Here is a 21314-nt window from a genome sequence, read left to right on the forward strand (position 1 = left end):
GTTGCCATCAATCGGAAGAGAAAAGGATACTTCTGGCCGGGCGTGGGGGCTCACACCTGTAATCCTAGCACTCTGGGAAGCTGAGGTGGGAGGAGCCACTGAGCTCAGGAGTTCGAGACCAGCCTGAGCAAAAATGAGACTCCATCTCTACTAAAAATAGAAAAATTAGCCAGGTGTGATGACGTGTGCCTGTAGTCCCAGCTGCTGGGGAGGCTGAGGCAGGATTGCTAGAACCCAGGAGTTTGAGGTTGCAGTGAGCTACAGTGATGCCCCTGCACTCTAGCCAGGGCAATAGAGTGAGACTTTCAAAATATAAAAAGGGGATACTTAGATGTTGTGGCTGTATTCATTTAATCCTTACAACAGCCCTCTAGCAGAGGCTATGCCTCTCCCTCTTTCCCTGGGCACTCACCATTCTACTACGTGCCCACAACATCCTATTGCAAGTACCTGACTCTCTGCCTGAGAACTTCTCTCGGCTTGTGTTGGCACAAGCTGGGAGTGTCAGGGACCTAGTGCCCCCGAGGCAGCACTCAGCCAGTGAAAAGGAAAGTGGAAGGATAAATACCCCAGCTTCTTCACCCCTTCGGTGGAGCAACTCTGGGGCACATTCTACCTGTCTCAGAGTTCTATGGGATTGAACCTCAGTAGCTCCCAGCAGCAACTTAAGGCTTCCTTCCCTTCCTACCTCGCTTCCAGCTCCCCTTCAGTGCTTCCTGGATCTTGACTGGGACTAGTGTGAGGGGCCCTCACTGTTGGGCTCACGTAAGTGCAGTATCGGCGCTTGCAACAACCTAAGGGTATCTTTATGTTCTGTACCCTGGGCATCTCACTTGCATTACCTTAAACCTGTCCCTGTCCTGGATGACTTCCCAAATAAAATATTTGCATTCAAATTAGGTCTCCTTCTGGGGGTACTTAACCTAAAGCAAATCCTAGAAGAAATTAGTCTCCATTTTTTACATATGGAAAACTGAGGCTCAGAGAAGTGAAATTTGCCTAAGGTCATACAACTGCGAATGGGATGGGATTTGAGCCTAGTCTGTCTGACACCAGAGCTGAAGCTCTCTCTCCTATACCACACTATCTTCTACCTCCCACTTGACTCACAAAACTAATGACTCGATGGAAATTTCAGATTAGAAATTTCAAAGTAGCTTTGGCCTTAAATCGATTTTAGCAGATGGGAATCTTGGGGAGGGGAAGGCAGGTAGTAAGTAGATGGGAGGGTTGGTAGTTACTGTTAGGTAGAGGTGAGCATCTATGCAGGTGGTAGGGCAGGTGATAGGGGGTTGGGAGGGTTGGGACCAATAAAAATAAAATAAACCACAAACAGCAAGATCTTGAGGTTAGGGAGCATTTGCAGAAGCTAGAAGCTTATGACCAAAGGCAACCTTTCCCTCATTAACATAGTAAGGTTCACACCCCCTAGCACCATGACAGTTCCAGAGCCAGCCATACAAGGACAAAATGGGAGGGTACATGATTCCAGGAATCTCCACCCACTTCCCCCAAAGGCATGAATATTCTACCCCCAGCTTATATTAACATACTAGGGATTAGCATAAAGCACAGAGCTTACCCTGGGATGACGCTGCTCCTTACTGGAGCAGTCCGCTCTACTGACCTTGAGAATGTACTATACTTTCTATATACTCTGTCTTTGAACTCAGGATCGTCTCCACTCACAGGGAGAGACCTGTTTCTCTCTCGGGAACTTACTTTCGGCTTGCAATAAAACCTGCTTGTATGGAAATGCTTCGTGCCTGTCATCACTCCGTTGTACCGGCCCTGCTAGTGATTCTTCCAAGCAAGGGGCCAAAGAACCAGGACAGCTCTCCCTAACCACACCTGACGGTTACCAGCGGGAAAATGGAAGAGTGCACATCCCGAGTGGGGAGACTGCTGAAAGCATACGCACCAGGAAAGCAGACGGGTTACTTGTTTCCTCTCAGTTTCTAAAGCCCTGGACTATTGAGGTTGTGGAAAGGTTCTTCAATTTAACAAAAATTAACTGGTACCTATTCCTTAGTAGGTCTAGAATGGAGCCCTCAGGCTCCAAAGGTGAATAAGAAACATTATCTGGGAGCCCACAGTGTAGTGGGGAAGATGAACACATAAACAGATAATTTTAATAAACTTTTATAAATGCAATGATACAAGGAAATCAAGATACTACAGAATCAATAAGCTGGCCACACTCAGCTAGGGTCAGGAACAGGAGGAGCTTGTCAGGGAAGGGCTCCCTGTCATCACTGGTGACTGAGCTGTCATTTAGCAGATGAGGGAAAAGTTACGTGAAAACGTGGGAGAGGCCAAAGGGTGGAGTCATTCCAGACAAATCTGCACAGCAGTTAGAAGCAGCTGGATGCATGTAGGAGAGCTGCAAGGCACGCCCAGAGCCTAGCGGGTGTGGAGGGAGGGGTGGGGGAGCTTATAGAAGCCCTGTGTGCCTGGCTTGGAGCACTGTAGGCATCGAGAAGCCAGCCTGTGAGCAAGCTCAGGGCAGGGCCTCCCAGCCCAGCAGTGGTACTGTAGTTGCACCCACCTCTCCCCCAGCTGACTGCCTCTCCTAATTCCTTAGCTCCTGTACAGCTGGAGATTGGCACTGGGGGGCCTTGAGGGACCCTTGTCAGGACTCTTCCCTCCCTGGGCTGGTCAGTGGCCATCTGGTATCTGAAGAGAACTGCTAGCAGCCACTCTACCTCTGCTGCAGCCGGACCTGTCCCAGCTCTCACAGACCTCAAACCCAGCAGGCCTCCTCCCTCCACTGGCCTTGACCCAGACCTTCCCTGACACTCTGACGAGGGGACCGGGGCTTTCAGAAACAGATGAGGAGCCCTGGCAACGCTTGTCAGGGGCGTATGCTCACCCTGGCTCAACTGGCTGGAGACTCTGGCTATTGTCACGAATCATAGCAGGGCTTCCACCTTCAGTTCCAGGTTCTGTTCTACGTTCTCTCCCAACTAAACAAAGTTGAGAGAGACTGGAAGCCCAGGCTGGGGAGGATGCTATGTTGTGGTGTTGTGGGTAATGGCAACTTTGCCCCTATTTACCTGTCTTTCGGAGCCTATGTGCCTGGTTGGTACCCGGTAGGCTGCACAGCAGGAATGATGTCTGGCAGGTTTCCAGGTCTAGTCATGCCAAAACTGATACAGGAGCCACCGTCCCTGGTTTCCATCCTGGTCATGTGGAGGCCTTGTACAGTCTGTGGACATCAGTAGGGTTACTGCTGATGAGGTAGCCTGAAGTTTTGAAGTGTCTGCTCAACAATTTGCCTGGAGTGAAGATCGTTGCAATCTGTCGAGTCTCCTACAGGAGTGGCCTAAGGTTCCATGCATTCAAGGAGCCTAGTTCAGCAGAAGAACATCTTTGTGGCCAACAGCTCCACAGCAGCCTGAGACTCCCCTTCTCCTTCCAGCAGAGAAGACTCACCGTGTGAACCTGCTCACCGCGCAGGGCCTGCAGACTAAAGGCTAGACTCCACAGTCTGGCTGTCACTGTGCACCCCCACCCACGTGGATCTCTTTAGGCCCTTGGAGTTGCACCCCGTTCCATGAAGAAACCTGTGTGTTTGTGATTCATGATTTTGTACACACTCTCCCTTGTCAAGGGCCACCTCTGTCAACACACTGCTGTTCTTTCTTAAGACTCAGCTTCCTCAATTTGCCCTGCCCACCCTTGGGCAGAGTCAGTCCCTTCCTCTCGTGCTCCCACGTTGCCTCTTGCTCATTCAGTACTTAACCACATTTTGGAAAATTGCCTATTACCCTGCATAGTTCCCAGGCTAGGCTTCTCCAGCTCTTTTCCAGGCGTGAGCCACTACCTCAAAACTCAGACTCTGAGTGTTTATAAAATGAACAGAGCTCTAGCATTGCAGAGGGAATGTCCCAGAATCCTTGACCCAATTCAGAGCTCCAGCTTGCTGTGGTCATCTTGCTGAAGTCTGTACCATGGCCCTGCCTACCCTGGGCTCCTCTTAGGGCAGACTTGGAAGGAAGCATAACTTCCCGAATTAGCTGGTGTTTGGTAAGTGGTGGTGGAGGAAGAGGGTGGGGCTTGGGGACATTATAACTTAGGTCACCTCTGAGTGTCACTTTTGGGTACAGAAAACGGTCACTGAGGTGCCTCACATTGAGAAAAGAGCTCAGACCTGTGGCGAGTGACTGTTGTATCTCCCAGGTAAGTGCCTCTTTGGTCTAATTCCTGTCTGCTTCAGCCCCAGCTGCCTTGTCCTTGTCCCCCCTGCTTGGCCCACCGCAGAGGAAGTGGAGGCTGGAAAGACTCCCAACCTCAGCAGGGCTCCCTGGGGTGACTTTCAGAAGGAAATCTCACTTCATGTAGCCCGTTCATCTAAGGGAAGCCAAAAGGCCCTTACTTCAAATGTGTGCAGACCCTGGGCTGAATTCTGGGGCTATTGCAATGAAGGAGACATGTCCCTCCTCACAGGGACTCTCAGCTGGAAAAGATAGACCTGGATACATTTACCTAGGGTGTAAATTCTGGGGTTACTTGGGGGAAGCTTTACAGACTCTGGCATGAAGAAGTGTGGAATAAATGTTGAATGGATGAGGGAATGAGTAAGAGTGATTGAACTGACGATTGAGCTAGCTGGGCCTCAAAAGGAGAGGGCCATATTTGTAGCCCTTGGGCCTTCCAAAGGGAATTGCCTGGGTTACTTCATTTTACCCTTGAAATAGACCTGTAACATCTAGAATGAACATACCACATTCCCATTTGACAGATTTGGGGAAACTGAGTGTGGATATATGTGATTTGGCAGAAATCTTGCTTTACCAGATACGAAGAAAACTCCCTCTTCCCCCTGCTTCCAATTTTAAAAAGCTGTATTAGCACATGCCTATGCCAAACGCTGTGCTGGGCATCGATGCAGAGGTGACTCAAGTTGCGTGGGACAGGGAGGTAAACAGACTGGAAGCAGAGGTTTCAGCAGGAGGCTGTTGGAATCGCCAGACTGGAGGGCAGTGCCTGCACCACCAGGGAGGCGCGGATGCAGGAGAGCTCCTTCGCAGAGCCTGAGATCCAGCTGCGCAGAGGAGGTGAGGGTCAGGGCTGTACACAGGCAACTCAAATGGCTGTGTGAGTGCGGAGGCCTCTTGGTGCCTTCAGGCAAGGCGGAGAACAGAAGATCTGTGTGGGGGGCAGTGAAGGAGCAAGTGAACATGGCTTTGACTGTTGGAACTGAGGAGCCTCTCCAGCACCCTGAGAGTGGTGTCCAGCAGACCACTGGAATTTAGGATTTGGCTTAGGACAGGTAGATTTAGAAGCCCTGACACAGAGGTTTTAATCAAACCTGGGGATGGGTGAGATAGAGTATGGAGAGAGGGCATGTCCAAAAACCTGGGAGCCCCATTGTCTAAAGGGAGAAGAGGGAAGTTACTGATGGAGACTATGAGAGACTCAGGAGGGAGACTTAGGTGAGCCCGGCTGCTGAAACCAAGGAAGGGGAGAATTTTGCAGCAAAGAGAAAGGCCTATGGCTTTGCATGCCCGTGAGAGGGCGGTCCTGAGGCGGAGGCTGAGGAGGCAGCTTGAGATTGGGCAGTTAGAGGTCACAGGTGACCATGTGGAGGGCAAATTAATGAGAGTAATGGAGGTAGAAGGTGGGGAGGGGTTGCAGCCGTGGGAAGGTACCATCTTTCCAGAAGTTTTGCTGTTGCGAGGAGGAGAGGTGAAGCGACTCAGTGGACAGAACCTCTGCCCGCACTGGGCCTTCAATCGCGGCTCCCCTTTCCTCGCCCTGGAGAGCAGCGGGTCCCTGCAGGCTCTCGGGGACCACCTGGAACAATGCGGCCTCTGGCTAGGGTGAGCAAATGCCTGACGTTGCTACGCTCCTTTACGGCGTGCAAAGGATTATCTCCTTTAATCCTCACCAGAACTTAGTTTTTTCCACATTATAGAGGAAGAAATTGAGGCATGTAGAGCTTTCATTCAGATTCAGCTAAATAGATCTGAATGTGCAGTCTGAGCAAGGTGATTTGCCCTCCTCTCACTCGCCCCACAGCCCGGTGACATATGTCGGTCCCCATTTCACAGATGAAGAACATTAGCCCTCCAGGTTGAGAGGTGGCCCTCGGCTCTGAGCACAGGCCTCTTTCTGCTCTGTGCTGCTGCGCCTTCGAACCCACCGTGGCTGGCCCTGGTGTTGCACCCTGAGCTTCGTAAAGCGTTTCCCCAGGTGCTACTCCCCTGAACGCGCACAACAGCCTTGTGAGGGTAGATACTTCCTCCCGTCCTACAGATGAAGCTGAAATCCAAAGAAGTCATAAATGACTTGCCCAAAGTCACACCATTAGTGGAACCCCTTTTCCAAGCACAGAACCACCCTGCCCACGTCTCCTGTCGCCTTCAGGGTGAAATTCGCATCCTTCCGCCTGGCACGAGGGCTGCGCACAGTGTGGCCGTCTGCTTCCCTGGCAGAGACCTTTGCGTCCTTCCTGCCTCGCAGCCTGGGTCCCAAACCTCTAGCACGTCCCTGGCTTCCGCACCACAGTGGCCTGTCCGCGTATCACATGTGGCTGCCCCTGTCACTGCCCACGCTAGTCACACTGTGAGGTTCCTGAGGGCAGAGCCCAGGTCTGCTTCAACTGTACCTCAGCATCCGGCACACGAGGCATCAGTAGGAATTTGAACGAATGACAGAATGAATGAATGAATGGCATTTGGACTTGAAATCAGCCTTCCCGGTGTGCTCTCATTAAACACGCTTCTGGAAAGCAAGGGCCTTCTGGCTGACTACTAAAGGGCTTCAGTGGTCAGAGGTTCTCATTTCCGCCCCCAGAAGGCATGGAGCTGGTCTGGGTTACAGCCTCCCCGGGACTGTAGAGCGCGTGCTTGACCCAGCTTGTCCCTTTCTCTCCCATAGGTGGAACCGCATGGACTCCACTGGGCCTGCTGGGGGGCAGCAGGGGGAAGGAACCCCGGGCCGCCCCCAGGAGGGCTTGCCCCAGCCCCCAGACAGCTCGGCACTGGTAAGCTTGGCCCTGGATTCCTGTCTCACGCTTACGCAAGCCGTCCAAGCGCGGCGTGACTGAAGCTGCTGCGGCCCTGCCGGCTCACCGAGCCTTTCCCATCCGGTCTGGTCACCAGCGCCTTTGGGCTCCGACAGCCGCGGGTGGGGGTTGTCTCCTCATCTTACAGATGAGCAAAGGGGACTTAAAGAGGTGACATGACTTGAGTTTAAGACATAACAGGAGCTTGAGCGCCAAGGGTATCACTTTGGTCACCTTGCCACACAGGTGCCACCCTTGCCCCCCGTGGGTTGGCACAGTCCAGAGTGGACCCTCCCAGGGTTATCTCATAAAAAGCTGTGTTCTTGAGCCTCTTCCTGTCCCGCTTCTGTAGTTCCTCCTGCGCATGTCCCTCTGTGTGCAGCCAGGCACGCAGAGATGACTTTAGTGCCCAACTCGTGCCTGAGGTTTGCTCAGAAGTGAGTTTCTCTTTTTCCTGTCGTCTTGACCAAGATCTAGAAGGGTGTGTATGCAACCACACCCTTAAGCAAGAAACACTTGTGCAAGCCATTTCATATCTCTTCATCTTTATTTCCTCATCAGTAAAATGGAGGAAAATAAAGTCGAATGAAAACTCCCAGGCACCCAGAGAGCTAAGTGAGCTCGCCGAGGTAGGGGCCTGCGTAGGAGAGGTGCCCGTTAAAGCGTTCGGAAATCATTCCCTACAGTTTCTCTAGTTTTCCGGCTTGTTCTGACATCCACTTGACTAGGCTTGTTGCCCAGACTGTGGGGCATCACCGCTCACTGCATTGCTTGCCCCCTTCTCCCTCGTCCAGCCCGTGCCCAGCCCCTGCTGGAGACGTTTCTTCCGCGCCCAGCCGGGAGGAGGCGGGACTGGGCGGCGCCTGCCCAGCCAGGGCCTGTGACCACCTCCTCCCTTACTTCCTGCCCTCCCTCCTGAGCGCCCAGTAGGCCCACGGCTGCCCTGCTGGCTCTGCTGGGGATGCTGCAGTTTAAAGAATTCCCTTTGTCTTTGGGGGACGTCACAGGAATGGCAAGTTTCCCACGGCCTTGGGCCCCCAATCAGCACCACAGGCCCCACCCCACACTCCCCTTCCTGTGACCTGAGGTTGAGAAAATGTTGGCGAATCACACATGGTCAGCGCCCAGCCCCGTCTCAGAGTCCCTTCCCAACTCTTCCCCGAGTCTCCTGTTGTCACAAGAGAGGATGTGGAATGAGGCTTCGCAGGCCGGCTGTGCCTGGCGCTCTGAGGACAGGCCCCTGTCACTGAGCGTCTGCTATGAGCCAGGCGCTGTCCCAGGGCTGCTTATCCGTCGCCTTCTCAGTCCTCATGGCATCTCTGAGAAGGGGCCACTGTTCCTGCTAGATGGAGGCGGTCCCTTGCGCAGAGGGGTGAGTGCCAGGCCCGGCTGAGGCACACGGGGAGCTGGGCGGAGCCGGACTTCACAGGCTGCGATGCTTCTCTCCCTGCTCTCCCGGCCGGGCTCTCGCCCGCTCTTCCTGGGGGGCAGGCGGAGGGGCTCCGGGGGCTTCTCCTGCCTGGTGTGTGCCCCGTCAGGACCTGCCAGGGAAGTCCTGTCTTCCTTGCAGCTTCTGCCCCTTCCCAGTCTCTCCTCTTGAGCCTCACAGTGTGCCCAGGAGGAAGAGGAAGAAAAGCATCAATGTGCCCCAGCCACTGACTTACCCATAACTCTACTGTCTTCACTAAGCAATGGTCTAACATCCCTCATGTCAGAACAGCACTTTACCCCTTCACACATGTCATCCCCTTTAGTTCTTACGCCACCACAACCATTCAGTCAACGGCAAATCCCGAGAGCCCGTCGCCAGCCAGCTGCCCCCCGGCCCTGAGATACAGCCGTGAAAAGACGTGGTCCTGGCACTGGGGCACTTCTGAGGACTGTTACTTTCTCAGTGACTGAGGCTCAGAGAGAGATGTGACTTTCCCAGCACTACTCAGCCAGAAAGTGGCAGGGCCAGGACTTAGATGTGAGTTCCTCTTGCTGGGTCCCGGGGCCTCTTTCCTGTAACTTTTATCAGCCCTGGTTCTTTCTGGGCAAGTTGCTAGTTTTGCAAGGCTTGGCATTTGTGTGGGAACATCTCTGCAGTCAGATCTGGTTTCTCATTCTACCCTGCCCCTCCATAGCTGCGTGGGCGAGGCATGATCCGCCTTCTCAGAGCCTCAGTTTCCTCGCTGAGAGTGTAGGAAGAACCACCGCTGGCTTGCACGGCTGCTGGGAGGGTGTGCTGCAGGGCGAACTCGTAGCTGGACACCCGGCACTCCAGCCAAGGTTATCCGCCTCCTTAGGAATCCGTTTCCCTTTCTCTTCCTAAAGCAAGAGGCAGCACCGAGTCATCCTCATCTTCCTCAACAGGAATCCCCTCCTCCATGGCTGTCCCTGCAGAGGCCTCAATACCCAGGCGCCCGAGCCGTTATTTCAAAGATGTGTGTCCCATGTGGGGCAATGGGCCACTGGAGAATTCCTGCGAGACAGGAAGCGAGGTGTTTGGAAAGTCTAAGCCCGGGGAGGATGAGGTCGCTGGGCTGTGACCCTCCGATGAACCCAGGGACGCTGTTGGGACTTTTCTTTGAAGGATGGGTGAGAGGGTCATTGGGGGAGATTTTGCACACAGGGTGAGATCCCGGGCTCTTGTTAAGCTCCTGGGCTTCTGGTGGAGTGGGAAGCCGGATGTGCTGTCCTCTGCCGTCCCTGCCTTCTCAGCCCCCTCAGACTCTGATCCACTCTGGCCCAGTTGGCCCCCAAGTCCGTCCCCTTGCTCTGGAGAAAACCCCTTCATGCTTTCCCCCAAGACCTTCAAATGGCTCGTCCCCTTCACTCATTCCGGTCACCTGGTCAGGGAAGCCCTCCTTGATTCATATCTAAAAATATCTGTTTCTCCCCTGGTCACTCTCTAACTTCTAATCCTGCTCCCTGCTTTCAATAGCCACCATCACTAGCGGAGCCACATTCCATGTGTATTTGCCTGTTTTCTGTCTCCCACACTGGAGTCTGAGCTCCGCGGGGGCAGGGCTTCATTGGTTCTGTGCATGGCGGGGGGATGACGGGGTGAGGGAAGGACTGTCCTCTGCAGTGCGGTCTCTAAATGCTCCCTGTGCTGGGCTTGTTCAGGTTCACAGTCTGACAGTGGGTTAGGAGAGGCAGGCACTTGAACTTGAAGTTTATTCACACATTTGTTCCTTCAATAATTACCCACTGAGAGGCTCTTGCTCGGGGTACTGGGGCGGTTGGGGGCCAGAGAGCCACCAGTCATGGTGTGCCGGGGGAGGTCTCTGGATTCGGAGAAGAGTGGCAGGATGGAGGGTGTGGAGAGCTGAGAGGAGCCACGGGGACGTGGGGCAGCAGGAGCGGGAGGTGGCTTCTCTCTCCAGGATGGAGCCTTCTGAGGATGCCTGAGCTGGGTGTGGGCTGAGAGCAGCAAGAGAGGCAGGGCGTGTGCAGGGACAGAGTGGGCCCGGGGGACACTGGGGAGACCAGCGAGCCTCTGAGGGCCCTGGGCGGCCCGCCAGCCAGCCCCTGGGGAAGCAGAGGGGAATCCGGCCAGTCCAACAGGGCTCCTTCCCTGATGTTGGCCTGGTTCTCCCCAGATGCAGGAGTGCCTGCAGCAGTTCAAGGTGACAGGGGCACAGCTGCAGCAGATCCAAGCCAGCCTCCTGGCTTCCATGGAGCAGGCACTGAGGGGACAGGCTAGCCCTGCCCCTGCTGTCCGGATGCTGCCCACATATGTGGGGTCCATCCCGCACGGCACTGGTGAGTAACAGAATAAGCTGGTGGCCAGGCCTGGAAGAGGGTACTGATCTTGGGGAGGGGAAAGTTCCTTATCCCTGTTCCCCATCTCTAAGGTCTCTTGACCAGACTTTGCAGGACCTGGGGATTTTTCTAGGAGGCAGAGGGCTCTGGTCTTGTGAGCTGCATGCATTTCTGTGACCTGCTTGCCCTCTAGAGCAAGGAGACTTCCTGGTGCTGGAGTTGGGAGCCAAAGGGGCCTCACTGCGTGTTTTATGGGTGACTCTAACTGGCATCGAGGGGCATAGGGTGGAGCCCAGGAGCCAGGAGTTTGTGATCCCCCAAGAGGTGATGCTGGGTGCTGGCCAGCAGGTGAGTGCTCGGTGCCTAATCTTTGGGGTCCACAGCCCAGGCTGGGTAGCTGGGGTCAGGTGGGCAAAGCCGAGCCCCCAACCTGTCCTGCAGCTCTTTGACTTTGCGGCCCACTGCCTGGCTGAGTTCCTGGACGCACACCCTGTGAGCAGGCAGGCTCTGCAGCTTGGGTTCAGCTTCTCCTTCCCTTGCCACCAGACGGGCCTGGACAGGGTGAGGTCGAGTGGGCACGGGGACGGTGGGTGGGTGGGGGGTGCAGCCCCACGAAGGCCGTCAAAAGGGTAACTCAACTTCTCTGCTTCCAGAGCACCCTCATCTCCTGGACCAAGGGTTTCAGGTGCAGTGGTGTGGAAGGCCAGGACGTGGTCCAGCTGCTCAGAGACGCCATTCGGAGGCAGGGGGTGAGCGGAGGGGCTGACGGCAGGGCTGCCCACGTTGGCCCTGGCCTGGCACACAGGGGCTGTGCCTGTGCTTCTGGGAGCGCCTGCTTTCCTGTCCTTTCCTTTTCACGTCCTTTATCCAGTCTAACCCTGGGGTACCTGTCACTACCACTCCCATTTCATAGGTAAAAATCACTGAGGCTAAGAAAGATCAAATAAATCTTCAGGACCTGGGGAAACAGACATGAAAAGAGTTTGACCCTGTCCTAAAGGTTTCACAGTCTACAGGAGAAAACATTCTAATAAAAGATCGTCCCTGCTGAGGTGTGCTCAGATGTCTCTGGGAGCACCGGGGAGGAAGCCCCTGCGGCTTGAGCAGGGACCTGAAGAAGTTCGCCCGATGCTTTAGCTGGGGCAGGGGAGGAAGGTCTAGTCGCAGAGAATGGCACATGCAAAAGTCTAGATGCCCGAGAAAGGCGATCGGTCTGGACTAACCCCCGAGGCGCTGCGTGGGGCGGCTGGAAGTCAGGGCTGGGAGGAACGGGCTGGCCTGGACCGGCGGAGGCGAGCAGGGTGCAGTCTTCAAGGAGGCACTTGGTGTCAGTCACCACCCCGGTCCTGCGGGGCCCCCGGAAGTGATGGCTGAGGGTGGGAACCACTGTGACCCTGAGGGCCTGAGCTGGGGGAGGGAGGAAAACGCCCTTCAGAGTGGGGGCCCTGACGTATGTGGCACCGATGTGTGGGGCATGCAGACACGTGTGTTTCATGGACTCCGGGCATGTTCATCCAAGCCCAGGCTCCGGTCTGCCTATCCTCCAGGTTCCCCGCTGGCCACTCAGGCTGGCCCTGCCCTCTGCCCTCTCCCCTGTCCAGGCCCACAGCATCGACGTGGTTGCCGTGGTGAACGACACGGTGGGCACCATGATGGGCTGCGAGCCAGGGCTCAGGCCGTGCGAGGTTGGGCTTGTCGTAGGTACGTGGGGCACAGGCCCTCTGCGGCGGCGGGCAGGGCGGGGCTGCCCGGCGGGCAGGCCCTGACAGGGTCGTCCCTGCCAGACACTGGCACCAACGCATGTTACATGGAGGAGGCGCGGCACGTGGCAGCGCTGGACAACGACCGTGGCCGCGTGTGCGTCAGCGTCGAGTGGGGCTCCTTTGGCGACAGTGGGGCCCTGGGGCCGGTGCTGACTACCTTCGACCACTCCCTGGACCATGAGTCCCTGAATCCCGGTGCTCAGAGGTGGCTTGGTGGGGGCCCTGACTTTCTATTCCAGGCCCTGTCACTGCTCAGCTCCCCACCCCTTCTGCTACCCCTGTCCTCAGGCCCTCAGGCCCCTCCCTCTCCTTCTGAGGGTCTTCAGGTTGCTCCCTGGGGGCCCTGGCCCGGTTCGAAGAAGGAAGGGCTCAAGGTTCTAGAACCCAGAGTTTTCAACCCGTAGCCTTCCCTTATTCCTGACTCTGGCCAGCCTGGCAGGGGGTGGGGGCTGGGGATAGCTCAGCAGAGTGTTCCCTCCTTCCTTTGGGGCCTGCTGCCTCTGCAGGAGGCCCCTGAACCTAACCCAGGTAAGAGGGGCAGTGGGGTCTGAGCAAACACCCAGCTGTCCTCTGGGGGGCCATTTGCTTTGGGATCTTTCAGTCTGGGGGCACCAAAGACAATGATCCCTCTTTGGGAGCTCCTGGGGCCAGGTAGACTGAGGGGTTAGGAAAGGTTTCATCCGGGTGCCCTTCCCACCTGCAGGTTTGAGAAAATGATCGGGGGCCTTTACCTGGGTGAGCTGGTGCGGCTGGTGCTGGTGCACTTGGCCCGGCGTGGGGTCCTCTTTGGCGGCCGCACCTCCCCTGCCCTGCTGAGCCGAGGCAGCGTCCTCCTGGAGCATGTGGCCGAGATGGAGGAGTGAGTGGGGGAGCAGTGGCTGCGACAAGGGGGTTCTTGGCTTGGGAGAGGGAAGGACACTCTGTCCCCGAGGTAGCTATGGGGCTTTCGTGGGATGGGGAGCTTCTGGAATACCTGAGCCCCAACTAGCAACCTGTCCCTCTCAGCCCCTCTGCTGGAGTAGCCCGTGTCCACGCTATCCTGCAGGACCTGGGCCTGAGCCCAGACTCCTCGGACGCTGAGCTTGTGCAGCTCGTGTGTGCGGCCGTGTGCACACGGGCTGCCCAGCTCTGTGCTGCTGCCCTGGCCTCCGTCCTCGCCCGCCTGCAGCGCAGCCGGGAGCATCAAGCACTTCAGGTTGCTGTGGCTACCGGAGGCCAAGTGTTTGAGCAGCATCCCAGGTATTGTGGGAACACGATCCTGTGTGAGCAGGTAGCGTGAACGTGTGTGTGTGTGTGTGTGTGACGCACACCCAGAGGGCATGCTGGGATCATGTGTGCCAGCCAGTGGATATGTATGTCACCTGAGCCAGCCTGAGCTATGGGAGGCCAGAGGATGCCCAAGGAGAGAAGAGACGCTGCTCTCTGTGTGCACCAGGGTGGGGGTCAGTGGGCGCACGGCTACGGCCGGGGCGCAGAGCAGATCTGGAACCGAACCGACAAGGCCGAGGCGACCCTCCAGCAGGCCCTGGGGGGCGGGGCCCAAACTGGTGTGTCTGGTGTGTGTCCGTGCAGGTTCTGCCGCATTCTGCGGGAGACGGTGATGCTCCTGGCCCCGGAATGTGATGTCTCCTTCGTCCCCTCTGTGGACGGGGGTGGCCGGGGTGTGGCAATGGTGACTGCAGTGGCTGCCCGCCTGGCCAGCCACAGGCGCCTGCTGGAGGAGACCCTGGCACCGTTCCGGTTGAGCCACGAGCAGCTGGCAGCAGTGCAGGCACGGATGCGGGAGGCCATGGCCAAGGGGCTCCGAGGGGAGGCCTCCTCTCTCCGCATGCTGCCCACTTACGTCCGGGCCACGCCTGACGGCAGCGGTAAGGACCTGCTCTGAGTGTGGGACTGGGGCATGGGCTCCTCGGGCTCATAGTGTGACCTGGAGCTGGAGCCACAAGCCCTGTCCTGGCACTGAGGATCTCTGCTCCACAGAGCGAGGGGACTTCCTGGCCCTGGACCTTGGGGGCACCAACTTCCGGGTCCTCCTGGTGCGTGTGGCCACGGGAGGTGTGCAGATCACCAGCCAGGTGTACTCCATCCCCGAGTGTGTGGCCCAGGGCTCCGGGCAGCAGGTACCCACAGCCTGAGCCCTGATGACCGAGGAGGTGAAGGGCCGAGGCAGGCCCAGCCCTGACCCGCCCTGCCCCACAGCTCTTTGACCACATCGTGGACTGCATTGTGGACTTCCAGCAGAAGCAGGGCCTGAGCGGACAGAGCCTCCCCCTGGGTTTCACCTTCTCCTTCCCATGCAGGCAGCTTGGCCTGGACCAGGTGAGGGGCAGGGCCTGGAGAAGCGATCCCCAAGGGCCTCCCACCCACGTCCCCTTCAAGGAGTGGGCAGGAGCCTGGGGAAAGGAAAGGGCTGGGTGGCGGGGGCGGGCCGGGTGGTGCAGCATTGCTGGGCTGGGCCTGCACCTAGCCTCAGTTTCGCTAGACATCATGTGCCCAGGCTTAGGGTCTGGGGCATTTGGGAGCAGTGCAAGCCTAGATTGGGGCTGACCAGAGGACACATGGTCCATTTCAGCCACGGCACTGGTACACTGGCCTGGGGTCCTGCGGGCAGCAGCGTCTGGGTCTGTTCCTGTCTAGAAGGGGCTTGAGGTTGCACGGGGGCTTTTTGCCCTCTCTCCATGTCCTTTCCTGGCTTGTTTCCTTCTCACTGCCTGATTGGGGTGGCAGAGTACCAAGCTCCAGTCCACACACAGAATCCTCACTCGGTGTGTCCTTAAACAAGTGCAATGGACTTCTCGATGCACATACCTGAAGCTCCTGTTGGAAACAGCGCCTCTCAGGCCTCTGGTCCGAGCTCCCAGGAATCTCCTTCCCAACATCCCCGACTTCTGCTTAAAAGCCTCTTGTGCTGAGGAGCTCGCTGCCTCTGAAGGCGTTCTCTGCGTTCTTAGACAGCTGTGATCTTTGAAAAGCTTCGCCTCATCTACTCCAACTGCTACTTTGTGTGGTTTCCAGCCACTGCTCCAGCGCTGACCTCCCGCTCACACGAGGCTCTCTCCTCTGCTTTCTTTCACACGATGGTCCTTTGCATTGTGCAGCGGGCCGTGGTCGCTGCTGCTCGGCTCCAGGCTAAGCATGCTCGTTCCTGTTGATTATTCCTTGTAAGGTGTGGGAAGCAGGTGTGACCGTGCAAATCTAGACGTACAAGAAACATAGGTCTTATTAGTTTTCTATAACTGAACTTAATTTCTGTGTTGAGCCCAGATTCTTTCCAGGGGCGAAAACTTAATGTGAGGACCCTTCGCTAGGTAGGGGCCCCCCTTGGCTCCGCAGCATCATTTGCTGTGTGGATGTGCAGACGTGTGGGGAACTCGGGGAGATGCCCTGGCCCCTGCTCTCTAGGAACCCCCCTGCCATTCCCCTCTCGAGTCTTGGCAGCTCCCCGGGCATTACCTGGGGAAGGATGGCAGAGGCCTCCTCTGTTGTCAGATCACTCAAATTCTTCCACCGCCACTGCCAACTGCCCCACTCCGAGGGATTGAGCCCAGGGGGGAGGGCACAGAACACCTTCCTCAGGAAACCACCAGACACTTGGGTGGTGTCCTCCTCCCCCTCCCCTTCCCAGACCGGGAGTCTCTGTCCCGTCTGGGAGCAGGAAAGCTTGCTCACCGTCTGGTCTCTCCGAGTGGCTCTTCCTCTCATTTCCCCTCTCACATTCTCTGGTTTCTGTTTGTGAGACAATGAGCCTAGAACAATGGGAAAAGGCATACCAGGAATTATTATTGGGGGAAAACATTGGTTACTATTTCTAGAATCTTCTGCCCCAAGGACTTCTAGGGCTGCCCTGCATGCTCCTACTTTGGGCAGAGCAATCGTGTTCTCCTAACAGCCATAGGATAATCCTGATCCCTGCCCTCCCTCGGAGGACACACACTGAGGAGCCTGCGATCCTTTCAGGAACAGCCAAGCCCCTTGTCTCTGAGCGCACAATCTAAGTCCGATTTCTCACAGCAAAGGTGATCTGTCGGGCCCCTCCCATCCTGCCCAGGTGTCTGCGTTCTGGCTTCTCCGCACGCCCCTCACCTGTGCCCAGAACACACATGTGACTCTCCCGTTGACACAGCTCTGTCCCTTCCTCTCAAGTAACTCTTGTAAGTTCTTTCTGAAAGGGAAAGGGCGGGATCTGCTGTGCTTCGGGCCACTGAGCCTTCTCTGTCCTCCCTCCTCTTACCCACAACACTTACTGTACCAGCTCTGTTCACTCCTGACCCGATGACACAGGACCATTCCTTCTGGGCCAGAGCCTCAGACCCTCGGGGCATTCTGGAACTGATGGCGGAAGACATAGGTCAGATGGTTATTAACAGGCTTCTAAAGCCTCCTGGGGAGTTGGGAGGCACAGAGGACAAAGCCTTCAGCTGTGTGGCAAGTGGGCTGCCTGTGGGGGGTAGAAATCACACCTTCTGAGGCGCAGGCTTTGGGGAGGCAGAGCGAGACCTGAGGGGGCCTCCAGCGTCCTGTTCCTTGGTCCCACCCCAGGGCATCCTCCTGAACTGGACCAAGGGTTTCAATGCGTCGGGCTGCGAGGGCCAAGACGTTGTGTGTCTGCTGCGGGGAGCCATCCGGCGAAGACAGGTAGATGCCTGCTCCAGGGGTGCTTTGTGGCTGCAGCAGGCCTTTAGGGGGGCAAAGGGTCTCCTGCTGCCGGACAGGGGGGCCCTCTGCAGTAGAGACTTCTGGGTCCAGGGCTGGTTACTGTGACAACCACGTTGCCCAGCAACTAGCAGCATCCTTTTGTGTGCAGGCAGTGGAGCTGAATGTGGTTGCCATTGTCAATGACACGGTGGGAACCATGATGTCCTGCGGCTATGAGGACCCCCGTTGTGAGATAGGCCTCATTGTTGGTGAGGAAGGCCCTGCCCTTTTGTGCCCCTACTGCTTGACAATTCACGGCCTCCTGTTGATTCCTCAGTTCGGATGTTCCCTTGGCCTTGGTGGGGTGGGATCATTCCTGTCTGTCCCAGTGGGCTCTGGAACATTCTCTTGGGCTGGTAGTCTGGAGCGTGGGTGTTTAGTCCAGCTCAGCTACTGCCTCCTGGTCATTTAAGCTCTCTGAGCCTCAGTTTGCCCATCTAGCAAACAAGTCTGAGCTTTGGAGTCACACAGATTTGGGTGGAAATACTAGCTTTGTGCTTTCACCTGTATGACTTTGGGCAAGTCACCAGAGCCTCAGTTTCCTCGTCTCGAAGGTGGAGCTAAGGTAATGCCTGTCTCAGCATCGTGAGGACGGATGGAGGGGGCAGATGTGGCACACGCAGTGTTTGGAACTGGTGGGAGCTGGGCGATGAGGGGCCTTCAGATAGTCCAGGATTCTAAGTCTATTAAACACCCTCCCTGCAGCCAGAAAGGGCTGGGAAAAGGGGCAGGAAGACACTTAAAAGCAGAGGAAATCGCTGCCTTCTCAGAACTGACCACTGAGGGAGGGTTAAGCCCGGAACAGCAGGTGGCAGTCCGAGAGCTGGCTTGACTGCACGTGGGTGGCAGCAAGGCCAGGCTCAGACAGGAGCAGCCCCGGGGGGGGGAGTGGAGTTGAAAGGGAAGCCTTGAAAGGAAGGACGTGGCTCTGTCGGGAGAGGGGAGCCAGCAGCTCCTGGGGCCTTGCTACCTTTTAGCACCAGGATTGTGGCAGCCTCTCTGACACAGGGAGCTTCTGGATCACACAGCGCCTGGCATGGGTAGGCACTTGGGAGAGGTTGCCATGTGAATTAACAACTGGACGGAGGAATTCCAGGTGGGGCCAGTGAGGAGCCCACTCGCCTAGAGCTGAAAACGTGTTAGGGAGAGGAATGAGGTGTCTTTACCCAGGGTGTGCCCTCTGCCCGGACGCCTTTTCCATTCTGTGCTCCTTGGCTTCAGAACCCAACTCAAATGTCGCTTCCTCGCTCTAGCCTTCCCTGACCCTGTAGGCAGGAAGACTCACCTGTGTTCTGGGCGCCCACGATGCCCTCTTTTGTGCTCCTGGGCACAGAGGCATTAGCAGAGCCGGCTGTTCATTGCCCATCTTCTGGCCAGGCTGTGGGCCCCTCATGTCTGATTTCTCCCTGTTCCCTCAGAGAGGTGGTGTTGCAGGGGAAGTAGAGGAGGCCTCTAGACCTTGGTGCTGGCAGGGGCTGCACAAGGGATGTCAGGAAGGAAGGAGGGCCAGGACCAGGGTCGGGCTGTGGGTGGGGGAGACGGAGAGGTGGGGAGTGAGCCCAGCTTTTACCATCTTGATGTGGGACTTTGTCTGCATCAAGGCGGCACCCCTCCTGGCCTCTCTGCAGGAACCGGCACCAATGCCTGCTACATGGAGGAGCTCCAGAATGTGGCAGGTGTGGCCGGGGACTCAGGCCACATGTGCATCAACATGGAGTGGGGTGCCTTTGGGGATGATGGCTCACTGGACAGGCTCAGCACCTGCTTTGACGCAAGTGTAGACCAGGCGTCCATCAACCCCGGCAAGCAGAGGTGTGGGCTGGGCCCAGGCAGTGGCTGGCGCTGGTGATGGTAGCCAGTAGGGTCTCCTTTCCTGTACACACACACGTGTTCACGCAGGTTTGAGAAGATGATCAGCGGCATGTACCTGGGGGAGATTGTCCGCCGCATCCTCTTACATCTGACCAGCCTTGGCGTTCTCTTCCGGGGCCAGCAGATCCAGCGCCTTCAGACCAGGGACATCTTTAAGACCAAGTTCCTCTCTGAGATTGAAAGGTGCCAGAGGCCTGCATTGCCTTCCCACTGTCAGAGTCTGTCTGTCCTCTGCGGGGGGTGTTGCTGGGTGGTGGCGTGGGGGCCTCCTCTGGGGGACGACCTGGGAGAGTGGGGGAGCTGACAGAGGACCCTGCCTCTCTGCACTCTATTCCTTCCTTTCCCCCAGCGACAGCCTGGCTCTGCGGCAGGTCCGAGCTATCCTGGAGGATCTGGGCCTGCCCCTAACATCGGATGATGCCCTGATGGTCCTCGAGGTGTGCCAGGCTGTGTCCCAGCGGGCCGCCCGGCTCTGTGGCGCAGGCGTGGCTGCTGTGGCAGAGAAGATGCGGGAGAACCGGGGCCTGGAAGAGCTGACGGTGTCCGTAGGGGTGGATGGGACCCTCTATAAGCTGCATCCCCAGTGAGTCTGGGGGCACGAGCTGGGGAGGGACGGGTGGCCAGATGGGGCCCGGCTGGCCTTGGCTCACCCCAGCCCTCCCCTCACAGCTTCTCCAGCCTGGTGGCCGCCACGGTGCGGGAGCTGGCCCCTCGCTGTGTGGTCACCTTCCTGCAGTCAGAGGATGGGTCCGGCAAAGGTGCAGCCCTGGTCACTGCCGTTGCCTGCCGCCTTGCCCAGAAGACCCGTGTCTGAGGAAGTCTCCACGGAGACTCCAGGCCACGGAGTTGTCAGCCCCAGCCTTGCCGGAGCAGGGTGTGGGCCCAGCTGTCCCGTCACTCAGGACTCCCAGGACGGCCCACGTGTGAGCACTCTGTGGCCGTCTGGCCTTGCCCCCTGGCTTTCCCCGGAAGAAGTAGCACTCAGGTTAGCAATATATATATAATTTATTTACATTCACGTCCGATAAAATCCCTACGCGCCCCGACGGCCGGGCAAGGCTGTGTACATAAGGCCAAGTGTAAGTGCGTGAATGCACTTAAGACAGAGTCAGGACACGAGCTTCACACGACAGGCCCCGCACGGGGCACCAGCCAGCCCCAGGAACAGGCATGCCACGGCACACACTCGCCACTGTACAGCCCGGGACTCCCATTGCATATTCACACGCCCCGCCAGGCAGGGCATCTCGAGGCTGGGGGCAGGGGTGGGGCCAGGGAGGAGCCGTGGGGTGTCCCTGGGTGGGTGGGAGAGGGCGGCATGTGCGAGGCGGATGTGCACCAACACCGGGCGTGAGAGACGTGAGCAGCCTCCAGGTGTACAGCATGAGATGTGTGTGTGTGGGGGTGTCCGCATGACCCGGACGGCGGTGAGTGTGAGATGAGCACACGAGGCGTGTGTGGGCACGTGCTCGTGTGGTGGTCATGTGCCTGAATCCAGGGGCCGCCCCTGTCCGGCTGTGGCCCTTGGCCCTGTAGGCTTGGAGCCGGGCCCCTCAGACGTGCCCCTACCCAGCAGGCACAGAAATGTTTGCATAAGGCCCAGCCCAGGCAGGAGCTCCAGGGCCGACCCGGGCCCAGCGTGCGCGTGCGTGCCCGTGCGTACGCGGGCCCCGGGCAGGGCAGGAGGAGAGGTAGCATCACACACACACACACAGACAGATGGGCGCCAGGCACTGTCCACCCTGGGCCCTGGAGCAGAGTGTGAGCAGGTGGCAGTGCCAGCCTGGCCAGGCAGGCCATGGAGGGGTGGGAGTTTGGGCAGGGTCTGAAGGACCAGCGTCAAGGGACAACTCCGGCCGGAGGGGGCCTGTCCAAGCAGCTCTCCCTGGTTTGGGGGAAGGGCCCCTGTCTGGCTTCTGCCTGTCCCCGGTGGGTGCCAAAGCTGGTGAGAGTGTAGGCGTTCGGCCTGGCCGGCCTCAGCACTCGGCCTCTGACACTGTGAAGAGGCCGGCGTCTGGCTGGCCCAGTCCGGCCACGGCCGCCGCCAGCTGGCTGAGGTTGCCGTTGGGGAAGTGCCGAGCCTCCCACAGGTTGAGCATCATGGCCGTGGGGCTGGGCTTGGAGGCAAAGAAGCTGAGGTGGCTGAGGAGGGGAGGGGGTCCGTCAGCACGCTGGCCTCACCCCAGTGCCGCCTCCCGCCCACCCTACCCCACCAGCCCAGG

At 57.6% G+C, this 21314-nt stretch overlaps 2 protein-coding genes across 2 annotated transcripts in view; one reads left to right on the top strand and one right to left on the bottom strand.

Moving 5' to 3' along the window:
* Nucleotides 1-4080: 4080 nt before the first annotated feature.
* HK3 (hexokinase 3) lies at nucleotides 4081-20106 on the top strand. The gene is made up of 19 exons (XM_045530619.1): nucleotides 4081-4182; nucleotides 6886-6991; nucleotides 10600-10762; nucleotides 10956-11110; nucleotides 11204-11323; nucleotides 11416-11511; nucleotides 12364-12463; nucleotides 12547-12730; nucleotides 13229-13384; nucleotides 13531-13764; nucleotides 14098-14393; nucleotides 14506-14645; nucleotides 14725-14844; nucleotides 17065-17160; nucleotides 17330-17429; nucleotides 18849-19032; nucleotides 19120-19275; nucleotides 19442-19675; nucleotides 19762-20106. Exons 2-19 carry the CDS (start codon nucleotides 6896-6898, stop codon nucleotides 19904-19906), a joined length of 2775 nt encoding a protein of 924 aa, XP_045386575.1. The 5' UTR covers nucleotides 4081-4182; nucleotides 6886-6895; the 3' UTR covers nucleotides 19907-20106.
* Nucleotides 20079-21314, bottom strand: part of UNC5A (unc-5 netrin receptor A) — a 58566-nt gene continuing 57330 nt past the window's right edge. The window contains exon 15 of the mRNA XM_045530620.1: nucleotides 20079-21234. Coding sequence (XP_045386576.1) covers nucleotides 21069-21234 — 166 coding nt within the window. The 3' untranslated portion in view covers nucleotides 20079-21068. The remainder of the gene's footprint in view (nucleotides 21235-21314) is intronic.

The sequence above is a fragment of the Lemur catta genome, chromosome 18 (genome assembly GCF_020740605.2).
Source record: "Lemur catta isolate mLemCat1 chromosome 18, mLemCat1.pri, whole genome shotgun sequence".
NCBI lineage: Eukaryota > Metazoa > Chordata > Mammalia > Primates > Lemuridae > Lemur > Lemur catta.